This window comes from Saccopteryx bilineata, chromosome 2 (genome assembly GCF_036850765.1).
Source record: "Saccopteryx bilineata isolate mSacBil1 chromosome 2, mSacBil1_pri_phased_curated, whole genome shotgun sequence".
Lineage (NCBI taxonomy): Eukaryota > Metazoa > Chordata > Mammalia > Chiroptera > Emballonuridae > Saccopteryx > Saccopteryx bilineata.
In genome coordinates this window covers 349,026,189-349,052,964 of record NC_089491.1, presented here as the reverse complement: position 1 = coordinate 349,052,964, position 26,776 = coordinate 349,026,189, and the positions used below count along the sequence as shown (strand labels likewise).

Genomic DNA, 26,776 nt, shown 5'->3' with positions numbered 1-26,776 from the left:
GAATTTTTCAATGTTTTATATTTTTTAAGTTATTATTTTTTTATTAAAAATATAAAACATCTCATCCATTCATTTCCTACCACTCATGTTCATGGTTGCGGGTGGCTAGAGCCAATCACAGCTGTCTTCTGGGACAACACCAAATTTTTATTGGATAATACCTAACGGACACAGGTCGCTGTATGGATCTCACGGAATTACATTTTAAAATATGTGGCGTTCATGGCTCTCTCAGCCAAAAAGGTTCCCGACCCCTGTATTAGAGGTTTGGAGTGGAAGGCAGGGGTGGATTTTTTGCAAAAATGGTAAGACTATAGGAAAGGAGTGAATGGACAGGACTGTAGTGGCTGGGAGCCCCTGGTTTGATGTTTACAACCCGCCATTGCTTCAATGGACTGTGGGTGACTGCTGTAATAGTGCTAAGACCACTTTAGGAAGACCAGTGCTCACCTGAGCATATTTCCAGCCCTAAAATGCTCTGATTTTAAGTATTGGGTGGTCCGTGGTGTTTTATTTTTATGTTTAATATGTAACTTGATAATTAAAATACATCTTTTGTCCTTATTCTGAGCCTTAGATTTTTGTTGCAGGAGATGGGAAAGTGAATTTCTCAGACTTTATAAACGTGCTAACAGATAAGAACCGCTTCCTTAAGGCTGTGGGTAAGTAGAGACATTACTGAGTAGAAAGCAGTTGGGTAGTTACAATTCACTGCATAGTCAATATTATTTATTTCAGCCTCCAATAAGGAGGTAAATCAAGAATGTGTATATACTCTGGAATGTGATTTACTTTTGTATTGCTTCTCCAAAACAGTATTTGCAAAACAAAGTGAAGTTTTAGAATTTTAACTTCAATGCATCTAGTCTTACTGCAGGAGATACTACTTTTTGATCTCTAATGAAAGCACACTCAGGCAGTGGTGTAGAAAAATTTGGTTACCTTTAATAGTATTTTAATTCTTTACCAAGTGCATATGCTACTTTGGAAGCACTCCTTTTGCAAAAGAAAAAAATTTTTAGAAAAAGAAAAATGCTCCCTCTCATGCAAATTTGGGTGTAGATAACTTACTGTATCCAAAAAATATCTTCCTCGCCCTGATGAAGCCTCTGTCCTCAGTGCAAGGGCTGGAGAGTCTGCTGGAGGTTGGGGAGCACGGTCTCACATAAGGTTATAAATTATTAGTCCTCTCTAATGGTTTGCTTATGAGTTTAACAGGCACCTTGGAAAATCTAATCCCATTCATATCATGTTTTCTAGGAAAAATACATTCCCAATTCCAGATACTGTATATTGTTTTGAAAATATGGCCCTGGTTGGCTCAGTGGATAGAGCATTGACCCTGTGTATGGATGTCCCAGGTTCGATTCCCAGTCAGGGCACACAAGAGAAGCAATCCTCTGCTTCTCTTCCCCTCCTTCTTCCCCTTTTCTCCCTCTTCCCTTCTTACAGCCAGTGGTTCGATTGGTTCGAGTTTTGGCCCCAGACTTAGGTTGCTAGGTAGATCCCAGTTGGGGTGCTTGCAGGAGTCTGTCTCACTATCTCCTCTCCTCTCACTTAAAAAAAAAAAAAAGAAGGAAAGAAAAAAGAGCCCTGGACCATTGGCTGAGTGGTAGAGTGTCTGCTGGCATGTGGATATTGCAGGTTCAGTTCCTAGTCAGAGCACACAGAAGCACCCATCTGCTTGTACACCCCTTCCCCTTCTCACTTCTTTCTCTGTCTCTGTCTTTCTTTCTCTCTCTCTCATCTCCTCCCCTCCAACCAAGGCTCGATAAGAGCGTGTTGGCCCTAGGCGCTGAGGATGGCTTCATGCCTCAGGCGCTAAAAAAAACATGACTCCGGTTGCAAGGAAGCAGCAGCCCCAGATGGACAGAGCATTGCCCCCCAGTGGGCTTGCCGGGTGGATCCTGGTCAAGGAGCCATACGGAAGTCTGTCTCTGCCTCCCCTCCTCTCTCTAAAAAAGGAAAGAAAGAAAATATATCCATTCATAGGCTATGAACTGTCCTTAGGACAAACGAAAGTTGTTGCTCTAAGTACCACTATAATATGGGTTTGCCTGCAAACCAGAGATATAATTACCACCAACTCCTTTACCGAAAACAGGACAATAGTCTTGAACATATAATTCATGTTTATGTTAAATGTATTGCTATATTTGTTTAGAAGCCATTGAACTAAAGGTATTTTTCAATTCCTTGATTATTTTGTCTGTTCAGTAATAAAAATTATCTTTCTACATACAATAGAACAGATGTTGAATGTTTTTCCATAATCCTCAACTTGGTATTAATTTTGTAAATACAATAAAAAGACTGTCATTTTAGTACCTTTTTGATAGATGATTTTTTCAGAAGGCATTTTGAATCTCCTCTTTCCTTCCTAGTTCCAGAAAAAGAGAAGTGTTTAGATTTAGCTGGCAACCCAGGGATCCTGTTGTTTGAAATCCTGTCAAAGCTTGTAGAGACTTCGGCTTTACCCAAAAAGGCTATATTGGAAATAGTAAGGTAAGTGACAAAGAAAGGGGCAAAAACCACTGACCTTCTCAGAAGCACTTACAAGGATATTAACAAGGCAGAGGCAGTCACCTCTCACTAACGTTCTGCTTCACAAGGTCAGCTCTAAAACAAAGGAGAAGGTATGTGGACAGATAGTCACTTCTCCTTCATCCCCACAGTACAGCCCAGCTCTGAAATTGCAAGGCTGGCCTCAGACCATCTCAGGTCCCCACTGAGGGACTAAGACAGTAAAGAAAGTTCAACCTTTCCTGCCCTAGGCTAGAGAATCCCAGAGAAATAAGACTTTTCCAAGGATGATTTAGGGTGGGCTTAGAAGTCTAATTTGAATATAAGACACTCCCATTCACACTGGAACTACCAGGGACTTACAAGAAGTCCCTTGACTCTGAGATAATGTAAAACAAGTTCAGACCTTCCAAAACAGCCTCTGGACTGAAGCAGAGCCAGAAGTAGAATGAGAATAGAGGACAAAGAAACATTCTCACACCCAAATGAGTTTATTCCAGCAAATATCACTACAGAGAAATTTCCGCAATCTATGCTTATCATTGTAGTATAGAAATTAAATGTTACTATTATCAATATTTGCAAGTCATACCCTTTCAAAGCATTCTTCCCATTGAGACTTAAGAATACAGAATATCACCAACAATGTAAAAATATCTTTGTGCTCCTCAATCGGTAATCCTTTATATTGAATACTATCCTACATCTCTGTCAGAAGTGGAACAGAGGATGCACAATATTCTACTCTTTTTCCAATTCAGATATATTTATTAAATGCTTGCTATTGATACACAGATTTGGCACATTGCTTAATTTCTCAGCCTAAGTTTTCTCATCTATAAAATAGTGATGAGAGGCCTGACCTGTGGTGGTGTAGTGGATAAAACATTGACCTGGAACACTGAGATTGCTGGTTCGAAACCCTGGGCTTGCCTGGTCAAGGCACATATGGGAGTTGATGCTTCCTGCTCCTCTCACCTTCTCTCTCTCTCTCCCCACCTCTAAAATGAATAAATAGGCCCTGGCCGGTTGGCTCAGCGGTAGAGCGTCAGCCTGGTGTGCGGGGGACCCGGGTTCAATTCCCGGCCAGGGTACATAGGAGAAGCGCCCATTTGCTTCTCCACCCCCCCCCCCCACTCCTTCCTCTCTGTCTCTCTTCCCCTCCCGCAGCCAAGGCTCCATTGGAGCAAAGATGGCCCGGGTGCTGGGGATGGCTCCTTGGCCTCTGCCCTAGGCGCTAGAGTGGCTCTGGTCTCGGCAGAGTGACGCCCCGGAGGGGCAGAGCATTGCCCCCTGGTGGGCAGAGCATCACCCCTGGTGGGCGTGCCGGGTGTATCCCGGTCGGGCGCATGCGGGAGTCTGTCTGACTGTCTCTCCCCGTTTCCAACTTCAGAAAAATACAAAAAATAAAAATAAAATAAAATAAAATGAATAAATAGTGTCCAAAAAAAAAATGACGATGTTATTAATATCTTACAGGGCACCTGGGTGAATGATGTGATAATGCAGGTGAAGTGCTTAGCACATCATAAGAGCTATTGTTATTATGTTAGCTATTGTTACTATGTAGAAGTAACTAGAATAAGCATAAAATATATATCTATTTTAATCCTTACCTCCTTAATGGATATGTACTATTATCCCCAGTTTACAGATAAAAAACTGAAGCACAGGTCAGCTAAGTACCTTGCCCAAAAGGCAGTGGTATCTAGATTTTAGCACAAATAGTCTGATTCCAGAACCTTGCTCTATCCACCTCCCTGCACTGCCTCTCATACCCAGTACATATTCAAGAAATGTAAGCTGATATTAGAGAGTTTTTAATTTTTATTTCTTAGCAAATGAGAGAGAGAGAGAGAGAGAGAGAGAGAGATGAGGAGCATCAACTTGAAGTGGTGGCACTTTAGTTGTTTATTGATTGCTTCTCATATGTGCCTTGACCAGGGGGACTCCAGCTGAACCAGTGACCCCTTGTTCAAGCCAGCAACCTTGGGCTCAAGCCAGTGACCTTGGGCTTCAAGCCAGCAACCTTAGGCTCAAGGCAGCGACCATTGGATCATGTCTATTATCCCATGCTCAAGCTGGTGAGCCTGCACTCAAGCTGGATGAGCCCATGCTCAAACTGATGAACTCTGGGTTTCAAACCTGGGACCTCAGTGTCCCAGGTCAATGTTATGTCCACTGCACCAACACCTGGTCAGACTAATACTGGTGATTTTATTGTTATTCTGGTTGCGGTTGTTACTTGTTATATACATGGTTCCTAAGGAGAGCAAAAGTGTTTAATACATAGCATTTGCTTTTAAGGAGCTTCAAATATAAATGGAGAGAAAAGCCATAAATATGTAAATAACTAAGTAACTATGCAGAGGTGAAATAATACAAAATGTATATTATATAATTAACTGTCAAATTAGTTAACTCTCTCAAAAGATTGTTTGGACTCGGGGATATCAAACATTAATTAAAGATGTAAAGTATCATAGTAAAAACAAGATTATGTGAAAGTCCACTTACTAAATGATGAGACACCCCACCAACCATCTTCTCCTTCCCTAGGATCCTACGTATTGACAGCTAGACTTATACCACTCAGATAAACTATTAGAGCATCCCTTACCAGGGAAATCAACAAGCCCAAAAGAAAAATTAGCAGATACAAGCAAAAGGTCTCCTGATAAAACAAGGCTCCAACCAGTTACCTGACAGTGATGTTCCCTCTTAATAAAACCCCACACCAAAGAGCTTCCAGTTAACCTTAAAAAGTGCTTAGTCTTGCCTGACCGGGCGGTGGCGCAGTGGATAGAGCGTTGGACTGGGATGCGGAAGACCGAGGTTTGAGACCCCAAGGTCGCCAGCTTAAGCAAGGGCTCATCTGGTTTAAGCAAAAGCTCACGAGCTTGAGCCCAAGGTCACTGGCTCAAGCAAGGGGTTACTCGGTCTGCTGAAGACCCGCGGTCAAGGCACGTATGAGAAAGCAATCAATGAACAATTAAGGTATTGCAACGCGCAACGAAAAACTAATGATTGATGCTTCTCATCTCTTTCCGTTCCTGTCTGTCTGTCCCTGTCTATCCATCTTTCTGTCTGTCTCTGTAAAAAATAAAAAAAATTTAAAAATTTAAAAAAAGTGCTTAGTCTTGCTTACAAATATAGGCATCCAAGAATCAAGAAATGTTTAAGAAAAACTTGTGTTATTAAAGAAAGATTAAAGCAAGACGGAAGAAGGGGAAAGAGCAAGGGAAGGAAACCATTCATTATAAATATAACCGGGAATATAGCCATCAAGCAAAGAGTGGAGTTTCAGGGAAGGGGGAGAATATAGAGCAGCATTTGTCAAACTTGAGCCTGTATTCGAATCACCTTGAGTGGTTATTAAAACACATTGCTGTGCCTCAGGGTTTCTGATTCAGTAGGTTTGTAAGTAAGGAGGAATCTGATCTGTCATTGATGTGTAAGGTATGCATGTTTATAAATCAGATGATTATACATTTGGGGATGTTTGTACTGTGAATTAGAGTCCTTTATCAGGTATAGCCTGCTCTGCTTATTCTTTAGGAATTGATAACCTAGCTGTTGGGGACCGAAATATAAACAGGGTGTTTTTACAATCTGGATATCTAGGGGACAGAGGTGCTGGGCCTAACCCCCCACCTCACTTGCCTAGTTAACAAAGAACTACACTTGATTCTCACTTGTCCCACCCATGTTCTCTGGAAGAGGCTGGAAGCTAGTTTCTTATTGGTGTAAAGTTAGATTTAAATGGTATGGTGGGGGTTGTCTTTAAGTTGTCTTGGAAACAATTGAATTACCAATAGACCACGTTTTTTTTCCCTGAATAAACATGGATGCGCTTCTGGAAGCCACCATTGCATCGGCTTAGGAACAGTAGAGACTGTTAGTTGTGCTGTCCTCCTGAACCCATCTTTATGTATATATCTTTAATTCTCTGCCTATCATTTATTTAATTCCATACCTTTTCCCGTTCGAGAACCCTGTAATAGACTTGTTGTGGCTGGACCGCGACACCTAGCCTAACCAGGCGGTAGCACAGCGGATAGAGCATTGAGCTGGGACACAGAGAACCCAGGTTCGAAACCCTGAGGTCATCGGCTTAAGCACGAGCTCATCTGGTTTGAGCAAAAGCTCACCAGCTTGACCCAAGGTCACTGGCTTGAGTAAGGGGCCACTCACTCTGCTGTAGCCCCCCAGTCAAGGCACATATGAGAAATCAATCAACAAACAACTAAGGAACCGCAAAGAAGAATTGATGCTTCTCATCTCTCCCTTCCTGTCTGTCTATCCCTATTTGTCCCCCTCTCTGTCTCTCTCTGTCTCTGTCATAAAAAAAAAGAAAAGAATTGGTAAACTAAAACACATAGTAGCACATCTCCTAGATCTGTTCGTGCGCATGTGCAGGCACACACACACACACACACACTGCAAAGAATTAGAGTCAATAGTGACTTATTGTGGATAGTAGATTATTGGTAATGCTTTTTATTTACACTTTTCTTTATTTTCCAAACTCTCTGCAATGAGAATTTCTTTTAACTTAAAAATTGTTGCATTTTATTTGAGATCATGCTCCCTGAAATATGTCATCAGTTGCTTCAAATAAACTCTTATAAAAATTATCAAAAGAAGTTGCATTTTTTTGTCCAACACAAATATAATAATACACATGATTAATGTTTGTATTCAGGCTGGTACCAATTAAGTGTTTGCTCAGAATCATACTTGACAGGCATTTTTCTAGAAAAGACTGAGAGGTCTTGGGGAAGAGAAAGGAAACCAAAGCAACAGGGCCTACATATATAAAATTGTCAAATGTCCTTTGGCAGTTATCTGTAGGTATTCCATAAATGTCACAGAAACAGGCAATCAATAAATAACAGTGAATGAATATACAAATTAAATTTAAAATAAATTTATTCAGCATTTATAACATACATCTTAACTTTTTTTTCTTATATGTCTAATACTCAGGTACTTTTTCAGCAGAACACTCAGGTACTTTTTATCCATTTCTGGATTGCCTTTTTTTTTTTTTTTAGCTATTTCCAAAAAAAATTTCAAGAAGTCACCTCAGCGATATTGTGGAATCCCTATGCTATGAGTTATGGAAAAAGGAGATTTAAGCCAGATATATGCACACCTCTAAGCTCAAGCATGGCTGCCTTTGTCAATGCTGCCCGGATTGCAGTAATGAAGGAAAAGGATTTATTTAAGTACCTCGAGGAACTCAAGAGTAAGAGCCATTTGTCCTTTCTCTACTGTTGTAAAGGATTTATTTGTATGTTACTGGCCAGAAATAAATACTAGAGGCCAAGTGCTATAAGAGCTGGACCACAGCCTATTTGGAGTGACTGGTTTCTGTTACCCAGATACCATTTGAAAGCAAATGTGTATATATATTACCTGAACCTTAGACACCTGGATGAAACTGAGAGTCTGAGGAGGGATGAGGAGTGGGGAGCACCGGAGAGTGAAGAAGATGGATCCTGGCACTGAGAAGAATAGACAAAGAACAAAATAGATGCCATATGTATGTCTTTAATGTGAATTTCTTCTTACATTAATTGTGATAACATTTTTTTACCTTTTTAGGATGCAATCCTCCTTCAGATAACCCATATTCAAAAATACCCATCTTTCCATTGTTTCCTAATATGGATGGGGTGGTAATGGGAAAGCCATGCAAAGACATACAGAAATTAGAAATTCTAAGGAGAAAGGAGCCTCTGAATTTCTTTGAGAACTATTTTTTCCATAAAAGAGATTGGAAAACACAGGTGAGATTTAAATTATGTCACATCAGTTAATTCAAATACTTGGATTTTACTTTTCTTCTTCTTCTTATTCAGTGAGAGGATGGGAGGCAGATAGATATCCACATAGGCCCCGACCAGGATCCACCTTGCTACCCCCCTTCGGGGTGATGCTCTGCCCATCTGGGGCATTGCTCCGTTGCTTAGCCACTGAGCTCTTCTTAGCACCTGAGGTGAGGCCATGGAGCCATCCTCAGCACCTGGGACCAACTTGCTCCAATTGAGCCATGGCTGCAGGGGTGGGGTGGGAGGAGAAAGAGAGAGAAAGAGAAGTGAGAGGGGAGGGGGTGGAGAATCTGATGGGCACTTCTCCTGTGTGCCCTGACTGGGAATTGAAACCAAGACATCCACACACTGGGCCAACACTCTACCACTGAGCCAACTGGCTAGGGCCTAAATACTTGGGTTTTAAAAGTCTAACATAACAGAACCAGTAAGGTACTTTTTAATGACTCATATTTTTATTTTCAGTCATTATATTTCAAACAGATTCCATAGACATATTCGTAAATTTAAGCTCGGGTATACATATTTTATTTAACTTCAACAAATAGTTAAACTTACTGAAAGTAAGCTTGGGGTTAGGGATGGGGAATATAAGAATAATAATAAAAAGACACTCAGGTCCTACCTCCAACTGCTCTCCCATCAACTCAGGAACCAGAAGCTTTATTTTGGTCTTCCTCAACCAGCTCTAGATTATGGTTGAGCCAGATACCATGGGATGAGTGGACCAGGTCCACAACTCAATGGAGCAATGTTGTGGTGGATGGGCCAGCCTGCCCTTGGACTAGAACCCCATTTATAGTCCCAGTGGAAGCTTCTGGCCCTGCTTCAAGCTCTGTTGCCTCTAATCTACACTGCTAACAAAAATTAGGGGATCAGGGAACGTGCAGATGCTCCAGTACTTTCAGCCTTTTGTATAGTGCATTTTCACCAATGAAATAAAACTTAGTTTTGCATCTCATTTGCATAATCATACAACTTTCTTTGACTTGTTTGCTTTTCTGATGTTCTTGTTTAATAAAAAAAAATCAAATGCTTTTTTTTTATCACTGCATATTCATTTTGAAATATTCCCTAATTTTTGTGAGCAGTATTTTTGCTCCCCTTTCAAGGTACACTTTATCATAAGTTTTAAGGTTCCAGGTTAGTATGCCCTAGTTTCTGGATAGTCTTTCAGGAAGCTTTAGCCTTTTCTCAGGTTTGTCACAGGCCTCATAGCCTGAGAAACAAGATCAAGATTTGAATGGAGACCACCCACCCTGTGGAGCATCTCTGGGTTCCAGAGGTCCATGTATTGTTCACATCATGATGAAATCCCTACAGGCCCCTCCAGCCATAGGCTTAAGAGTCCCAGAAGCTGGAGGTAGGAGAAAAAATGAGGAATTGCTAAGTAATGGTCATGAAATCAAAATTATGCAAGATGAAAAAGTTCTAGAGATCTGCTCTACAACATTATGCATATAGTTAATACTATATTGTACACTAAGAATTGTGTTGAGGGTAGATATTGTGTTAAGAGTTCTTGCCTCAGCCTGGCCTGTGGTGGTGCAGTGGATAAAGTGTTAACCTGGAAACACTGAGGTCGCCAATTTGAAACCCTGGCCTTGCCTGGTCAAGGCACATATGAGAGTTGATGCTTCCTGCTCCTCCCCCCTTCTCTCTCTCTCTCCTCTATAAAATGAATAAATAAAAAAGTAAAAAGAAAAGAGTTCTTACCACTATAAAATTTTTTTTTTACAAGAGACCCATGGGCTTGCCTGGTCAAGGCACATATGGGAGTTAATGCTTCCTGCTCCTCCCCTCCCTCCTCTCTCTCAAAAAATGAATAAGTAAAATCTAAAAAAAAAAAAAAAGGGACCCATGATGATCACAAATGACGTAAAATTAAGATTTTGTCTTTATCTTTCCAAATGAGGTCACACCAACAGGCAAATATCACTGACAAGATGAATATAGAGGACATTTATTCCTCTTTAAACTTATTTCCCGACATGGAACCCTACACTCCTGATGCCTGTCTGTTTATTGCCAATTTCTCCAAATAGAATATAAGAACTCTGATTTTTAAAATTTTCCAGGTAGATGTTTTTATTGGAGACACACCTAAAATATGATACAGAAAACTTAAAAGTAAAGGGACAGCAAAAATATATAAGGCAAATAAATACATATCAAAATAAGCTGGCATGCCCTGGCCGGTTGGCTCAGTGGTAGAGCGTCGGCCTGGTGTGCAGGAGTCCTGGGTTTGATTCCCGGCCAGGGCACACAGGAGAAGCACCCATTTGCTTCTCCACCCCTCCCCCTCCCCTTCCTCTCTGTCTCTCTCTTCCCCTCCCGCAGCCAAGGCTCCACTGGAGCAAAGTTGGCCCAGGCGCTGAGGATGGCTCTGTGGCCTCTGCCTCAGGCACTAGAATGGCTCTGGTTGCAACAGAGCAACGCCCCAGATGGGCAGAGCATCGCCCCCTGGTGGGCATGCCGGGTAGATCCCAGTCAGGCGCATGCAGGAATCTGTCTGACTGCCTCCCGGTTTCCAGCTTCAGGAAAAAAAAAAAAAAAGCTGGCATCAATAGATTAATATGGGGAAAGTAAAAAGTAAGAAAAACATAGGTAAAGATAAACATGCTATTTAAAGATTTTTTAAAAGCATCAGGAAGATATTACTATCTTGAATCTGTTGTGTAAGCAAATTGACAGGTAAGATGATAATTAATAGGATTATAAGACTTTTTAAGGAATTATGCTAAAATTTCTCACTTTTATCCAATGTAAGGATAATTGCTAAACAAATAGGCAAATCCATCATTACAATGGGAGATTTTAAATTTTTATTTTATTTTGTATAGACATATTCTGTGATTTTTTACAATTGACTTTATTAGGGTGACACTAGTTAACATAATCCTACAGGTTTCAGGATCCCAACTCCACAACACATCTCTGTACTCCACACTGTGTTCACCCCCTGCCAAGTCAAGTCTTCATCCATCACCATTTATTCCTCCCCCCTTCTCTACCTCCCCCACTCCTGGTAATCACCACACTGTTGTCCATATCCATAAGGCTTCTTTCTGTCCTTTTTTTTACTCTATCCCTCCACCTCCTTCAACCACCCCCCTCCCTACTGCTGTCAGCCTGACCCTCTATGTATGAGTGTGTCTCTATTTTGCTTGTTAGTTCATTATTTTTCATCAGATTCCACATAGGAGTGAAATCATATGGTACTTATCTTCTGGCTGGCTTATTTCACTTAGCATAATGATCTCCAGGTCCATCCATGCTGTCAAAAAAGGTAAAATTTCTTTTTTATGGCTGTGTAGTATTCCAGTATGTAAATGTACCACAGCTTTTTTATCCACTCATCTACTGATGGGCTTTTGGGCACTTTCCAGATTTTGGCTATTATAAATAACGCTGCAATGGACATAGGGGTAAATATATTCTTTTGAACTAGTGTTTCTGGATTCTTAGGATGTATTCCCATAAGTTAAATTGCTGGGTCAAGTTTTTGAGATAGCTCCATACTGCTTTCCACAGTGGCTGCACCAGTCTGCATTCCCACCAGCAGTGCTCGAGGGTTCCTTTTTCTCTACATCCTCACCAGCACTTGTTGTGTGTTGATTTATTGATGACAGCCATTCTGACAGGTGTGAGGTGATATCTCACTGTGGTTTTAATTTATATTTCTCTGATGATCAGTGATATTGAGCATCTTTTCATATGTCTATTGGCCATTTGTATGTCCATTTTAGAAAAGTCTCTATTCAGGTCCTTTGTCCATTTTTTTAATTGGATTTTTTGGGGGTATTTTTGTGTGTGTGTGTGTGTGTTGAGTTTTATAAGTTCTTTATAAGGAAGAGAGAGAGAGAGAGAAGGAAACATTGATTTGTTGTTCTACTTTTTTATGCATTCATTGGTTGATTCTTGCATGGCCCCTGACCCAGGGGTGGAACATGCAACTCTGGCCTATTGGGACAATGTTTTAACCAATTGAGCTACCCAGCCAGGGCATAATGGGAAATTTTTATCATGCATCTTCAGGAATTAATAAAGCAGATTCCCTACTTCCCCAAAAAGGAAATAAACTCCTCTTATAAAAAATGTAGCTGTTACCTGGAAATGCTGAGGTCGCCGGTTCAAAACCCTGGGCTTGCCTGGTCAAGGCACATATGGGAGTTGATACTTCCAGCTCCTCCCTTCTCTCTCTCTCTCTGTCTCTCTCTCCTCTCTCTGTCTCTCTCCTCTCTAAAAAAAAATGAATAAATAAAATTAAAAAATTTTAAAAGCCTGACCGGGTGGTGGCGCAGTGGATAGAGCGTCGGACTGGGATGCGGAAGGACCCAGGTTCGAGACCCCGGGGTCGCCAGCTTGAGCGCGGGCTCGTCTGGCTTGAGCAAAGAGCTCACCAGCTTGGACCCAGGGTCGCTGGCTCCAGCAGGGGGTTACTCGGTCTGCTGAAGGCCCACGGTCGGGGCACATGTGAGAGGGCAATCAATGAACAACTAAGAAGTCGCAACGCGCACAACGAGAGGCTGGTGATTGATGCTTCTCATCTCTCTCCGTTCCTGTCTGTCCCTGTCTATCTCTGCCTCTGTAAAAAAAAAAAAAAAAAAAAAAAAAAAATGTAGCTGTTAAGGAAGAGAGATTTGGAACTACAGCTTGGTGTAGAATCAAGAGTCTAGAAAAAGTTATTTCAGGACATAGGAGACTTGAGCACATTTGTAGCCAGGAGGAAGGACCATTAAAGCTGTGGTTCTCAATCTTGGCTTCACCATGGGAGCACTTTAAAAAACAATCTCATGCCCAGGCCACAGCACTATCCAATTAAAGCAGATCTCTGGGAATGGGGACTTAGCCTCAGAATTTTTTAAAGTTACAACAGGCAGACAAAGCTGAAAACCACTGCTCAATGAAAAGAGAAAGTGAATAGAAGAGAAGCAGGGCTGTCTATATAATTTGTCAGGCCTAGTGCAAAATGAAAATGTAGCCCCCTTTTCCAAAAAATAATTAAGAATATAAAGACAGCCACAGTGGGACATTAAACTAAATTCAGGGCCCTTCTAAGTCCAAGGTCTTGTGTAATTGCATAGATCACATGCCCATGACATTGGCCCTGGAAAGAAGACAATTGAAGAGATATGTTCCAGGAGGCAAACAAATAAAGATACAGGGGAGACTTTGGCCTTGGAATTAGGGAAAATTTAAATAGAAGAGAGAAGGAGGAAAAAACAGGTTCAAGGATAGAGAAATCCCAAGGTGGAAAGAAGAATAAAAAGAATTCATATTAGATAGCTTTGAAGAGACAAGCTAAGGGAGTATGAAAGTCTGGTTTTCCAATAATCACTATGAAGACTGAAAGAAAGGTAACAGTGAATGAAGAAAGTAATGTCAAACAGTACTGTGGGCCTGGATGAAATTAGAAATATACATTTTCTTTTTTTTCTTTTGTTTTTATGACAGACAGAGAGAGGGACAGACAGGGACAGACAGACAAGAAGGGTGAGAGAGATGAGAAGCATCAACTCTTTGTTGTGGCACCTTAGTTGTTTGTTGATTGCTTTCTCATATGTGCCTTGACTGGGGGGCTACAGCAGACCGAGTGACTCCTTGCTCAAGCCAGCAACCTTGGGCTCAAGCTGGTGAGCTTTGCTCAAACCAGATGAACCCGCGATCAAGCTGGAAACCTCAGGGTTTTGAACCTGGGTCCTTTGTGTCCCAGTCTGACTCTCTATCCACTGCGCTGCCACCTAGTCAGGCAGGTGATATACATTTTCAAAGAAAGCAGTCAGCATACTCACACGATTTCTACTGCATTATTCAGCAGCCAGGAATAGGGGAAACAAGTAGATGGCTGGCTCCCATGAGAAATGTGGAAGTAACATAGGCTGTACTCTGTGGAGGGCACATTCATTTTCAGTGTTTCCTGATGGCTTGGAAAGTTTGGGTGAGGATGGATTTGGCTCCTCTACCTTCCATATCCATTCCACGCATAAATATTCTTCTGGTCTGTACTTTTCTTATAAGTAGTCTTCATCACTATGAAAGAGATATTTCTAAATGCCCATCTATACATGGAACAATACCAGGTGCCCCAAACACCTGACAAGTACTTTAGCAATAAACTTATACACCATATACAGACCCTTTCCTAATATAATACTCTTCTGTTTGCTATGCTTTTGTTGCATAATTCAAACTAAAATACATTACTAATCTTTTTTTTTTAATGTGCATCCAGGCAGCAAATATAAAGCCTATTGACCCTGCCTCAGGCTACCCGGCTGACATCCTCACCATTGAGCAAATATTCAAGAAAAAGCAGAATTGGACAGTGACTGATGCAGCTGCTATTAAACCACATGTGAGTACTCACTGTTGAATACCCTCCCAGAAAGCTCTGACAAAAATGTTTTCCACTTCAATACCACCACCATAAAACCAAGAGGTTTCTTTTCCTCTAAGTCTTTAATTTTTTTTTTGATTGATTGATTTTAGAGAGACAGAGAAGAAGGGAGGGGAGACAAGGGGGCGGGAAGAGAAGTAGTTATTTGTTGTTCCACTTAGTTGTGCATTCACTGGTTGTACCCATATGTTTTCTGACTGTGGATTGAACCCACAACCTTGATGTTTCGAGACGATGCTCTAACCCACTTAGTTAACCAGCCAGGACCTCCCCTTCTATGTGTTTAAAATAAGATCATTTCTCATTAAAAAAATTTTTTTTAATTTATTCACTTTTTTAGAGAGGAGAGAGAGAGGGAGAGAGAGGGGGGGGAGAGAGAAGAGAGAGACAGAGAGAGAGAGAGAAGGGGGAGGAGCTGGAAGCATCAACTCCCATATGTGCCTTGACCAGGCAAGCCCAGGGTTTCGAACCGGCGACCTCAGCATTTCCAGGTCGACGCTTTATCCACTGCGCCACCACAGGTCAGGCCATTTCTCATTTTTACCCGTACAATGACATTTCTTGCTCTATAATCAAATGGTTTCAAATGTTAACTGTTCTAATTCATTCTGCTAATCACCTCCGAAGCCGTACGCAGCATCATTTCTGGACATTAATTTGTTTCATGCTGGAACTAGCAACTAGTTAAGATACTAAACTGATGGTCACAGTGAGTGGTGCACTCAGGGAATCATGATGAGTTAAAGTATCTTTATTACAGCAGCTAAAAGAATAATAGAAATAATCATTTAAGTGAGCTTCCTAGGTGCCAGGCACTGTGTTCTACAAGTGCTGTAATTCGGGTGTATTAATTCATTTACTTATCACAACAATCCTTTGAGGTAGGAACCATTTCGTTCCTTATCATTTTACAGATATGCACAGAGAGGTTAGTGACTTGCCCAAAGGCACACAGGCAATAACAGAACCAGAATAATAAACATGGGTTGCTTAGCTCCAGAATCCACACTCTCAGTCACAACTCTATGCTGCCTGTCTACTGTTGTGTCCTGACTTTTTAGCAACTTTTGTACTCCACTGAGACATACTGGGGTGTATTTATCTTATGTTACCTCTCTTCTGTATTTGACACTAATAATCAAGCTCTCCTTGCCACTTTCTTCCTCCTTGGCCTTTACAATACTGTGTCTTCGATGCTCTTTGCAGCTCTGTGTCCTTTCCTCTCCTTGCTTTCCTGAATGTTCATCCCTTAAGTGCTGATATTTCTTTGCTTTCTAGTCTCTCCCTGCTGCTCTTCTCATTATATATACTCACCCACTCATTTTTTCAGTAACTATTTATACAGTGTTAACAAAATTCTGGGATTAGGAGAAATCATAGAGAAAAAACAACACAGTTCCTACTTCAGTGAGCTTAGAGTAAGGTGGAAGACACAGGTTAGGAAATGAGCAGTTGTAATACATTGAGATAAATGAAACGATAGGTGGTCTGTGCTGATGCCACAAGAATGCAAAGGAGTGGGCCTCCATCCTCATTCTCATCATGGCACATATGGATTAAATGGAGGCTATTTATAGCCTGAGGCCTCCAGCCTGCTGCACCAGCTGCCCCAAGGGCTAAGATGCTTAGGAAGATCAATAAATTGTCATACCTATAAACCACTCACAGCAGAACATTGGGGATATTTGTGTTAAGTGAAGGAAAAGCTAAGATGAGTATTTTTTGGACTGTCTACCCTCCTTATTTCAAGTGCCACCTATATACTGATAACTCATAAATCTGTCGCTAGCCTAGACTTCTTTCCAGTACTTCTGTCTTTCCTCATGGACTGCCTGACATTTCTACCTCACTGACTCATAGCATATTAAACTCAACATGTCCAAAACCAAACTCGTCATCTGTATCAATTAGCTATTTCTTGGGGAACCTGCATCTCAGCTGTTGATACCACCATCTACTCAGTCACTAAAACTAGAAAGCTAGGAGCCATCTTTAACTTATACATTTTCCTCACTCTTCACATCTACCAATCACCAATCAGGGTACTCTAATTCCCCTGAAGATTTTTCAGATCTGTCCCTTTAATCCGTCCTATCACTACTGCCTTGACTAAGGCCCTCATTCAGTCCAGCCTGGACAACAACCTCCAACCTTATATCATTACCTCATAGCTGCTCCCCTCTGCCCATTCTCCACATAGCTGCTAATGATCTAACATGAAGATCCACTGTGTCACTGTCCTGCTTAAGAATAAATGCTTCCCTCTCACTGATGACAGGGTTCTTGACTCTATTTTCTGCTCCACACAATTGAAGAATTTACCCCACTTCTGTCAGAAAGAGCGGCTCACTACCACATTATTCTCACTAAGGAAAGAGTTCTCCCTCTTGTCACCAAGACCAAATCTAATGGCCTGATTACAGCAGGCCTTGCCTACCATGCCTTCACCATTCCCTCCCACTTTAAACTTGATGCCTTAGCAATACTGAAGTGCTTTATCTCCTGTGTACCAACTCCGGGATGTTTATTGCCTTTGACCCTTATGCTAGTCCTCTCCCTGGAACACTTTCCCACCACCACTCCCTCAATTTGACCAAATCCTTGAGGACCTACTCAGCTCAGCATCTTCTCCCTTCCTGACCTAAGGTGGATGGAGAGCCATCCTTGGCACTCCTGTTATATTCAAAGCCTATCTCCATCCCACATTTCCTCCTTGTTTTAGTCTATTGTTTTTTAACGCAAAAATTCAGGTTTTATTTTTTACTTATTCTTACATTGGTGAGAACTGATGTCAGGAATTTTACAAGCAATAACTAACTTTTTGTCCTGTTAGCTGAACAAAAATACATACAATATGGCTTTTCATTAGGATAGACTTGCTTCTTTACATTTCACATGAGACTGCAATATTATTCCTTCTTGAAAAAAATGACCAGTTTACTAAGAAAATCATCTTTAGCTTGACCTATGATGGCGTCAACCTGGAATGGCTGAGGTCACCAGTTTGAATCCCTGGGTTTGCCCGGTCAAGGCACATGCGAGAAAAAACTGCGAACTAATGCTGCCAACTCCTCCCCTCGCCTTTCTCTCTCTCTCCTCTCTCTAAAATCAATAAAGAAATTAAAAAATCTTTAGAGGAAGTGTTTAAGAAGCCTATTAAACACTTATTACCCATATGCCGGGCCGATGCACTATCCACTGAGCAACCGGCCAGGTCCCACAAAGTAATTTATTTTCATTGTCCATCAAAGTGTTTAATAAGCTTCTTTTCAACATCACATACTCTCTAGTAGCCTTTCCAGCAGCACCTTCACCTCTTCTAGATCTTTCCTGTAGCTCCGCCACAGCTGTAGCCAAGGTTGGGTTGGGTTGGGTTGGGTCAGGCAAGGCCCGAGCTGCAGCCCTGCGGGGGAAAGAACAGGAAACACCACACCCGTACAAATCCTGGTGCCCAGTCTGTGTGCACACCGATCTTTGCGATACCTTAGCTCAGCATTCTTTTCTTCTTTTTTTTTTTTAAGTGAGAGAGAGGAAGGGAGATAGAGACAAACTCTCGCATGTGCCCTGATTGGGATCCACCCAGAGACCCCCATCTGTGGATGATGTTTGCAACTGAGCTATTTAGCACCTGAGGCAGAGGCTCCATGGAGCCATCCTCGGTGTTGGGGCAAGCTCACTCAAATCAATCAAGTCATGGCTGTGGGAAGAGAAGACGGAGAGAGAAAGAGAGAAAGGGGAGGGGTGGAAAAGCAGATGGTCACTTCTCCTGTGTGCCCTGATTGGGAATTGAACCTGGGTCTTCCACATGCTGGGTTGATGCTCTATCACTGAGCAAACCAGCCAGGGCCATGTTTTTAATATTATTATAACATTTTTTATTCTCATTATTCTAAAGTTATTAATTTATTTGTTTATTTCAAGGTCAGGGGAGGCCCTCTCTCTCTTTCTCTCTTTTTTTTAATTTTCTTTAGGTGAGAGAAGGGGTGATAGTGAGGCAGAATCCTGCATGCGCCCTAACTGGGACCCACCTGGCAACCCCCACTGGGGCAATGCTCCAGTACTGAGCTATTTTTATCACTTGAGGCTGATGCCCTCAAACAGAGCTATGCTCAGTGCCTGTGGTCATGCTGGAACCAATCAAGCCACTGGCTGCAAGAGGGGAGGAGGGAGAAAAGGTAGAGGGAGTAAGAGGAAGAAGCAGATGGTCTGTTGCTTCTCCTTTGTGCCCTGATCAGGAATCGAACCCCGGACATCCATATACAGGGCTGAGGCTCTATCCACTGAGCCACTGGCCAGGGCCTACAAAGTAATTTATTTTCACTGTCCATCAACTAACTCCTAACTCCTCAAGAGGCACTACTCAATATATGAACCAGGTGACTTTAAAGTAGCCTGGGAACATAACTCTTGGGATATCTAGATTGTGGTCCACAAATCATAGATATATTAAGGTAAGTACTGTGAACTTCTGCTTTCTCATTGCAGGTGAAGAGAGCTATAGATACCTATAACTTAGGAATTGCTCTTAAGCATCAGCAAGAAATGTTAAACCTCTGGCAGAAGATTCGAGGAAATTTGATTGGAATAGACACGAAAAATGAGTCCTTTTATGACACCTTTTCTACTTATACCTGGTCCTGGAATGTTTGCCAAGAATTACTCTCCCCAAAGGACTTAAGGTTATATGATGCCTGCATGAATAGAAATTCCTTCCAAAATTCTACGTTCTCTTCCTCTTCAGATAACAGTCAATGTGATATAGAGACAGGGAGAAAAGGAAAACGGAAAAGTTTCAAAGGGTTTCGACAATGAAATTTCTACATTTTCAAAGCAGCTCATTGCAAACTACTTTTTCATAGATATCAAAATTATGGTTTTTTGCTTTTGTATAGTACATTCTTAGCAGCTGGAAATGTTTACATCTTTTGAATTCTGATCAGTAAAAAAGTTTTAAGTCATAATATGGTTTCTTTTTTTTTTTTTTAATTCTTACTAGTAAATATATGCCATTCTGATATTTCCCTAGCAACTGGTTGCATTCTGCTGCCCCCACCTGGCTCAGCACTGCTTGGGCAAAAGGAGAGAAGCTGAATGCAGGCACTTAACCTCCACATACAGCTTCCCTTGTGAGCCCCTAAGGGCCCTCCCAGCAATAAGCATCTGAATTTATATGACTGTAAGTGGCATTAGGATTTTTATTATTGCCCAAGTGCCCAGAGGCAGCAGATGACAATGACCTTTCAGTTTCAGTTTCAGGGGATAATATCACCATCTCCCAGGGAATCTTAATTAAATTTGTGTGCTCCTAAGGCTCCTTAGCCACATATCTTTACACCAATCTCTTGGAATACTCTTAAAACTAGCTGATTTCACTTAGCATAATAATCTCAAGGTCCGTCCATGCTGTCGCAAAAGGTAAGATTTCTTTTTTTCTTTTTACAGCTGAATCGGGGAGGTGGGTGAAGGGGGAAGGGAAATGGTGACAAAAGAGAATTTGCTTGGGGCAATGGGCGCATGATACAGTGTGCAGATGATGTTTTTATTGAGTTGTACACTTTAAATCTGTACTCCATTAAATTCAATAAATATATTTTTTTAAATAGCTTATCTATTACACTTCCTGTTATTGTTCCTTAATGCACTTAATAAAACTGCACAAATAGAACAAGTTGGGATTATAATTGTTTTATTGTGGAAAAATATACATAAAATTTACTATTTTAACAGTTTGTTTTGAAAGAGAGAAAAGGGATATAGGGAAAAGGAGAGAGAAGGAGGGAGAGAGAAAGAAATAGAAAGGGAGACAGAGAGAAGCATCAATTCATTGTTCCACTTAGTTGTGCATCCCATTGATTGCTTCTCATATGTGCATTGACCAGGGATTGTACCGGAGACCCCAGGATTGAGCTGGTGACCTCAAGGTTTGAATCAGCTATCTTACTGCTCTGGGTAAATGCTCCATCCACTGCGCCACCACTGGTCAGGCTATTGTAATCATGTATAAGTGTATATCATCCATTACAATTTTTCCCTTATAGAAAAAGGAAAAGGCTTGTTCCATATCGATGGTGCCAGTGGCTTAAAATGTATATAACATTCCAGGAAAAAGCAATGAAGAGAGTGAAGGTTCCCAAAACTGTTTAATGACACATTCTTGAAGTATTTTTTTTTGTTACCTTGAATATTCAAAAACCATCTCAATATACTTGCTGTTTTTCTTAATATTATCTGATGTTACAAAAAATAGCTAACTTTAAGGTGAGTGCCCATGTTTTCTAAGAAAGAAAACAAGATGTATGGGTTCGACGAGAGATTTATTTTTTGGTATGGCTGTGAGTATAACAGGCAATCTAAGATAGATATTTTGATGACAAAGTATTAGAATTATTGGACTATTTCCTTGGATCAATGGAATACTAGCATAATATTTTTAAGTAGATCTGTCCTGGAAAATCTAAAATGTACACTGACACATTACTTCTATTAAGTTGCCACACACTGTTGGTAATAGTATAAACTGGCATCTCTTCGATGGAATACAGTATAGCAATGGGTACCCAGCCATTCACTCACCAATTATTTATTCAGTTGCATATTGTATGCTGTACACTTGGACCTAAGATCTGGATATACAACAGTAAGCAAACATAAAATACCCTGACCTCATGGAGCTTAGTAATGGAGCTAATTGTATCCATTGACTCAGTACTTGCACTTCTAGAAATTGTTCCTAAAGAAATAATCATGGGAGACCTGCACTGCGCAGGACAAATCACCGGCGGTGCCCGGCGGCGCGAAAGAGGAGAGAGCATGAAGCTGGAAAAGACTGTCAGTGCAGCCCTTCTTGCCTTTGTCCAGACGCACCTCCCAGAGGCTGACCTCTGCAGCTTGGATGAGATCATCTTCTTCTAAGTACTTGGGGTCCTGGAGGATCTGGGCCCCGCAAGGCCCATCAGAGGAGAACTTTGATATGGAGACCTTCACTGAGATGATGGAGGCCTATGGGCTTGACTTCGCCCATATCCCAAGGGGTACAGTAGGGGACATGATGCAGAAGCTCTCTGGGTAGTTGAGTGGTGCCAGAAACAAAGAGAACCTGCAACCACAGAGTTCTGAGGTCCAAAGTTGGGTGCCCATCTCCCCAGAGTCCCTGCAGCGGCCTGAAAAACTCAAAGAAGATACTAGGGCTTATCCTGCTGCTGGGGACACCCAAGATAAGGCAGCCAGTGCTAAGGAGGAGCTGCTGCCAGGAGTGGATGTACTCCTGGAGGTGTTCCCTGTCTAGTCGGTGCAGCAGGCCCAGTGGGTGCAGGCCAAAGCTCAGGGGGACCTGGAAGAAGCTGTACAGATGCTGGCAGAAGGGAAGGAGGAGGGGCCTCCAGCCTGGGATGGCCCCAACCAGGACCTGCCCAGGCGCCTCAGAGGCTCCCAAAAGGATGAGCTGAAGTTCTTCATCCTGCAGAAGTACATGATGGTGGATAGTGCAGAGGATCAGAAGATTTGCCCTGGCCGGTTGGCTCAGCGGTAGAGCGTCGGCCTAGCGTGTGGAGGACCCGGGTTCGATTCCCGGCCAGGGCACACAGGAGAAGCGCACATTTGCTTCTCCACCCCTCCGCCGCGCTTTCCTCTCTGTCTCTCTCTTCCCCTCCCGCAGCCAAGGCTCCATTGGAGCAAAGATGGCCCGGGTGCTGGCGATGGCTCTGTGGCCTCTGCCCCAGGCGCTAGAGTGGCTCTGGTCGCAACATGGCGACGCCCAGGATGGGCAGAGCATCGCCCCCTGGTGGGCAGAGCCTCGCCCCTGGTGGGCGTGCCGGGTGAATCCCGGTTGGGCGCATGAGGGAGTCTGTCTGACTGTCTCTCCCTGTTTCCAGCTTCAGAAAAATGCAAAAAAAAAAATGCCAAAAAAAAAAAAAAAAAAGAAGAAGATTCACCGGCCCATGGTTCCCAAGGAGGCCCTCAAGAAGCTGATCCGATACATCAACAACCAGATAGTGAGTACCAAGGGGGAATGATTCAAAGATGTGCGGAACCCTGAGGCCGAGGAGATGAAGATCACATACATCAACCTCAAGCCGGCCAGAAAATACTGCTTCCACGGAAGCGTTTGTCGGACTCTGCTAGAGCCTTCTAGGCTCAGATCCCAGAGGGATGAAGGAGCCCCACACCCCACACAGGGCATATCCTAACTCCTGACCCCTTCTCTACCCCTTCTCTTACTTCTTTGTCCCACCATGTTAACTTCCTCTTGGAGCTTCCCATGGGCATAGTAAAGGTGGCCCCAAGGAAAAGAAAGAATCATTTATGTACAAAATTTCATTATAAGGATGTCTATCATGTTGAACTTTTAAGAAACTTAAAGAAGCCTAAATGTCCAACAAATCATGATACAGCTACAGCTATATAAGACAATACCAGAATCATTAAAATGATGTTGTAAAAGAATATTTCAAACAAAATTATATTTATGAGCTATTATTAAGTTTAGAAGCAGCCTGGCCTGTGGTGGCACAGTGGATAGAGCATTGACCTGGAATGCTGGCTTGAAACCCTGGGCTTTCCCAGTCAAGGCATGTATGACAAGCAAGCAATGACCAGCTAACGTGAAGCAACTATACTTCTCAACCCTCCCCTCCATAAAAATCTTTAAGAAAATAAAAACAAAAAAAGAAAAGCAGGCTACTACTGCTGAGAGGCATGAGAGAACTTTATGGGTCAGTTCTAAACTTAATTATGATGATGGTTGCACAAATACAGATTTTTACAAAAACTCTGAACTGTACACTTAAAATGGATGAATTTAATTGTAAATTAAACCTCAATGAAACTGTAAAAGGAGGGGGCACAAAGCAGTTTGTTCTGAAAATATTTTAACTGAAAAGTTACTTCTGGCCCTAGCTGGGTAGCTCAGTTGGTCAGAGCCTCTACAAGAATCAACCAATGAGGCCCTGGCCGGTTGGCTCAGTGGTAGAGCGTCGGCCTGGCGTGCAGGAGTCCTGGGTTCGATTCCCGGCCAGGGCACATAGGAGAAGCGCCCATCTGCTTCTCCACCCCTCTTCCTCTCCTTCCTCTCTGTCTCTCTCTTCCCCTCCCGCAGCCAGGGCTCCATTGGAACAAAGGTGGCCTGGGCTCTGAGGATGGCTCCATGGCCTCTGCCTCAGGTGCTAGAATGGCTCTGGTTGCAACAGAGCAACACCCCAGATGGGCAGAGCATCGCCCCCTGGTAGGCATGCCGGTGGATCCCGGTTGGGCGCATGTGGGAGTCTGACTGCCTCCCTGTTTCCAACTTCAGAAAAATACACACACACACACACACACACACACACAAAGAATCAACCAATGAATACAAAAATAAGTGGAACAACAAACTGATGTTTCTCTTTCTCAAATTAATAAAAAATTTTAATTATTCCTATAAATAAATTAGAAAAATATAAACCAAATTAGAAGGATATAATCCAAAATGTTTAATGGGTTAAATTAAGTATGGGGGCCTGTCCTGTGGTGGCGCAGTGGATAAAGCGTCGACCTGGAATACTGAGGTTGCTGGTTCAAAACTCTGGGCTTACTTGATCAAGGCACATATGGGAGTTGACACTTACTGTCTCCCCGCTTCTCTCTCTCTCTCTCTCTCTCTCTCTCTTTCCTCTCTAAAATGAATAAATGAAATCTAAAAAAAAAATTTTTTTAATTAAGGATGGGATGGGGTATTTTTTGTCTTACTTGTGTCTTCTAAATGTTCTCCAATAAACATATTTCTTTTGCAATAAAAAATAGTCTTTTAAAATTAAAGTTTTAAACCAGTTTATTCAATTATCTAGGACTGCCACAAATGCTGTCCAGGTTCTGTGAAACTTTGAGGAACGCAAATTAGAACACCAGGGAGCCTTCCCTGGCCCTTCAGATCCAGAGCACATACTTACACAGACCAGAATTGCCACTGATTGAAACAGAAAGAAAAGCATGAAGCAATTAACTACTGGCGGCTGGGGTTGACACCCAAGGCAATAATCCAAACTGGAGTACTTAACCTTTAACCTCTTCTGAACCCATGCCACCCACTGAGCTAGAAGAGTTCTCTCTACTGGCCAGCAGAGGGACCCTTAACTCCTCCGAAACGCAGTGCAGTATGAAGTCTTGATAATTGCGGAAGACTCAGTCTTCCAAGATTCTCAGGGAAAAAAATATTTTAGGTGCTTCAAAAGATGAAGAAAAATGAGTTGTACAGGTCAACCAAAGATAATAGCATAAAAGTTAAGTTTAGGATACTTTAATGCATTTTTTCAATAGGGCCCAAGTTGTTTGACATTTTAAATAACTCAATTGTAAATTTTATAACAAGTAACTTCAAGAGTGAGCTCTTTGCAAGAAATTATACAGTGGGACTTGTTGATTGGGAGCCCTAACAGCTTTTTTTTTAAAGTGCAAATTTTAAAATATATTTTTAATTTTTATTTATTCATTTTTAGAGAGGGGAGAGAGAAGGAGAGAGAGAGAGACAGAGAGGGAGAGAGAAGAGAGAGAGACAGAGAGAGAAGGGGGGAGGAGCTGGAAGCATCAACTCCCACATATGCCTTGACCAGGCAAGCCCAGGGTTTCCAACCGGCGACCTCAGCCGGCGACCTCAGCATTTCCAGGTCGATGCTTTATCCACTGCACCACCACAGGTCAGACTCTTTTTTTTTTTGACAGAGACAGAGAGAGAATCAGGGAGAGGGATAGACAGACAGGAAGGGAGAGAGATGAGAAGCATCAGTTCTTTGCTGTGGCACTTTAGTTGTTCATTGATTGCTTTCTCATATGTGCCCTGACCGTGGGGCTACAGCAGACTGAATAATCCCTTGCTCAAGCCAGCGAGCTTGGGTCAGCTTTGCTCAAACCAGATGAACTTGCGCTCAAGCTGGCGACCTTGGGGTCTCGAACCTGGGTCCTCCGCATCCCAGTCTGACGTTCTATCCACTGTGCACCACCTGGTCAGGTGCCCTAACAGCTTTTGATCTGGGAGAAACAAAGCCTGTAAATGAGAAAACAAGATGCCAACAATAAATATAAATCAACCATCATATCTGCATATAGCTGGCCTTGAGAAGAGACACAAATCCATGTACTTATTTGCATAAGTTTTATTCAAAATGTTTCAAAAGACCATGACAATGGCAAAAGTATTTTGTCTTCAAATAAAGCACAAGTGCTCCTGGCTTCTGGTGGTGCAGTGGATAAAGCATCAACTTGTAATGCTGAGGTCACTGATTCAAAACTCTGAGCTTGCACGTACAACAAATACTCAATGAACAACTAAACTGAAAAAACTATGAGTATTGATACCTTTCGCCCCCCATCTCTGTAAAATCAATAAAACCTTTTTTACAAATAAAGTACAAATTATTATCTCTTTTATTCATTTGTGTGTTTCTCTTTGTGATTAGAGAGGGTTTGGGGATTGCTCCCATTTCTTTGGTGGGAGAGGTATAGAAGTTCTCATTGCTCCCCTTAGTTTTGACTATGGAAAGAATCTGCAATAGAGGAAATAATCACTGGGTATCAGGGTACTAAAATTGCACTACTCAAATAACTCATTAGCCCTTCTCTTCCTCCAAGTGATAGTCAACACTCTTCTGGAAGTCTTCTCAACTAATCTTATCTTACATTGGCAGCATATTTACTTCTAGGCTTTTGTCAAAATCCACTTGTAGTAATTATCAAAATAAAAGTGTAAGACTGAAGTGTATTAATTTAACGAAACTACATATATCTGCATATGAATTGCAATCTTGATTATGCACATAAGCTTAGATATAAATAAACAGGTTATAAAAATTTAAGTTCTCCTTGGTTATTTCATATCCTCCCCCAAGAAAAATAATGTGGAATTATATATATCATAGCTTTTCAGTGTGAAAGCTGATTCTTAGAGGACAGAAAATTGCCCTGTTTCCTCGCCCTGCGTATTACCTTCCACAATTCTTTTGGCCATCAGGTATACATAGGAATTGAGTAACCTTAATTTGGGTGAGACGGA

At 41.9% G+C, this 26,776-nt stretch overlaps 1 protein-coding gene and 1 pseudogene across 1 annotated transcript in view; both read left to right on the top strand.

The window, feature by feature from the left end:
- EFCAB3 (EF-hand calcium binding domain 3) overlaps window positions 1-19,572 on the top strand; it is a 34,441-nt gene extending 14,869 nt beyond the window's left edge. Inside the window, exons 4-9 of the mRNA XM_066255321.1 lie at window positions 591-662; window positions 2,385-2,505; window positions 7,581-7,774; window positions 8,134-8,318; window positions 14,596-14,718; window positions 19,246-19,572. Coding sequence (XP_066111418.1) covers window positions 591-662; window positions 2,385-2,505; window positions 7,581-7,774; window positions 8,134-8,318; window positions 14,596-14,718; window positions 19,246-19,572 — 1,022 coding nt within the window. The remainder of the gene's footprint in view (window positions 1-590; window positions 663-2,384; window positions 2,506-7,580; window positions 7,775-8,133; window positions 8,319-14,595; window positions 14,719-19,245) is intronic.
- Window positions 19,573-21,514: 1,942 nt separating this feature from the next.
- On the top strand, window positions 21,515-22,954 carry LOC136323470 (CUE domain-containing protein 2-like; annotated as a pseudogene).
- Window positions 22,955-26,776: the final 3,822 nt, after the last annotated feature.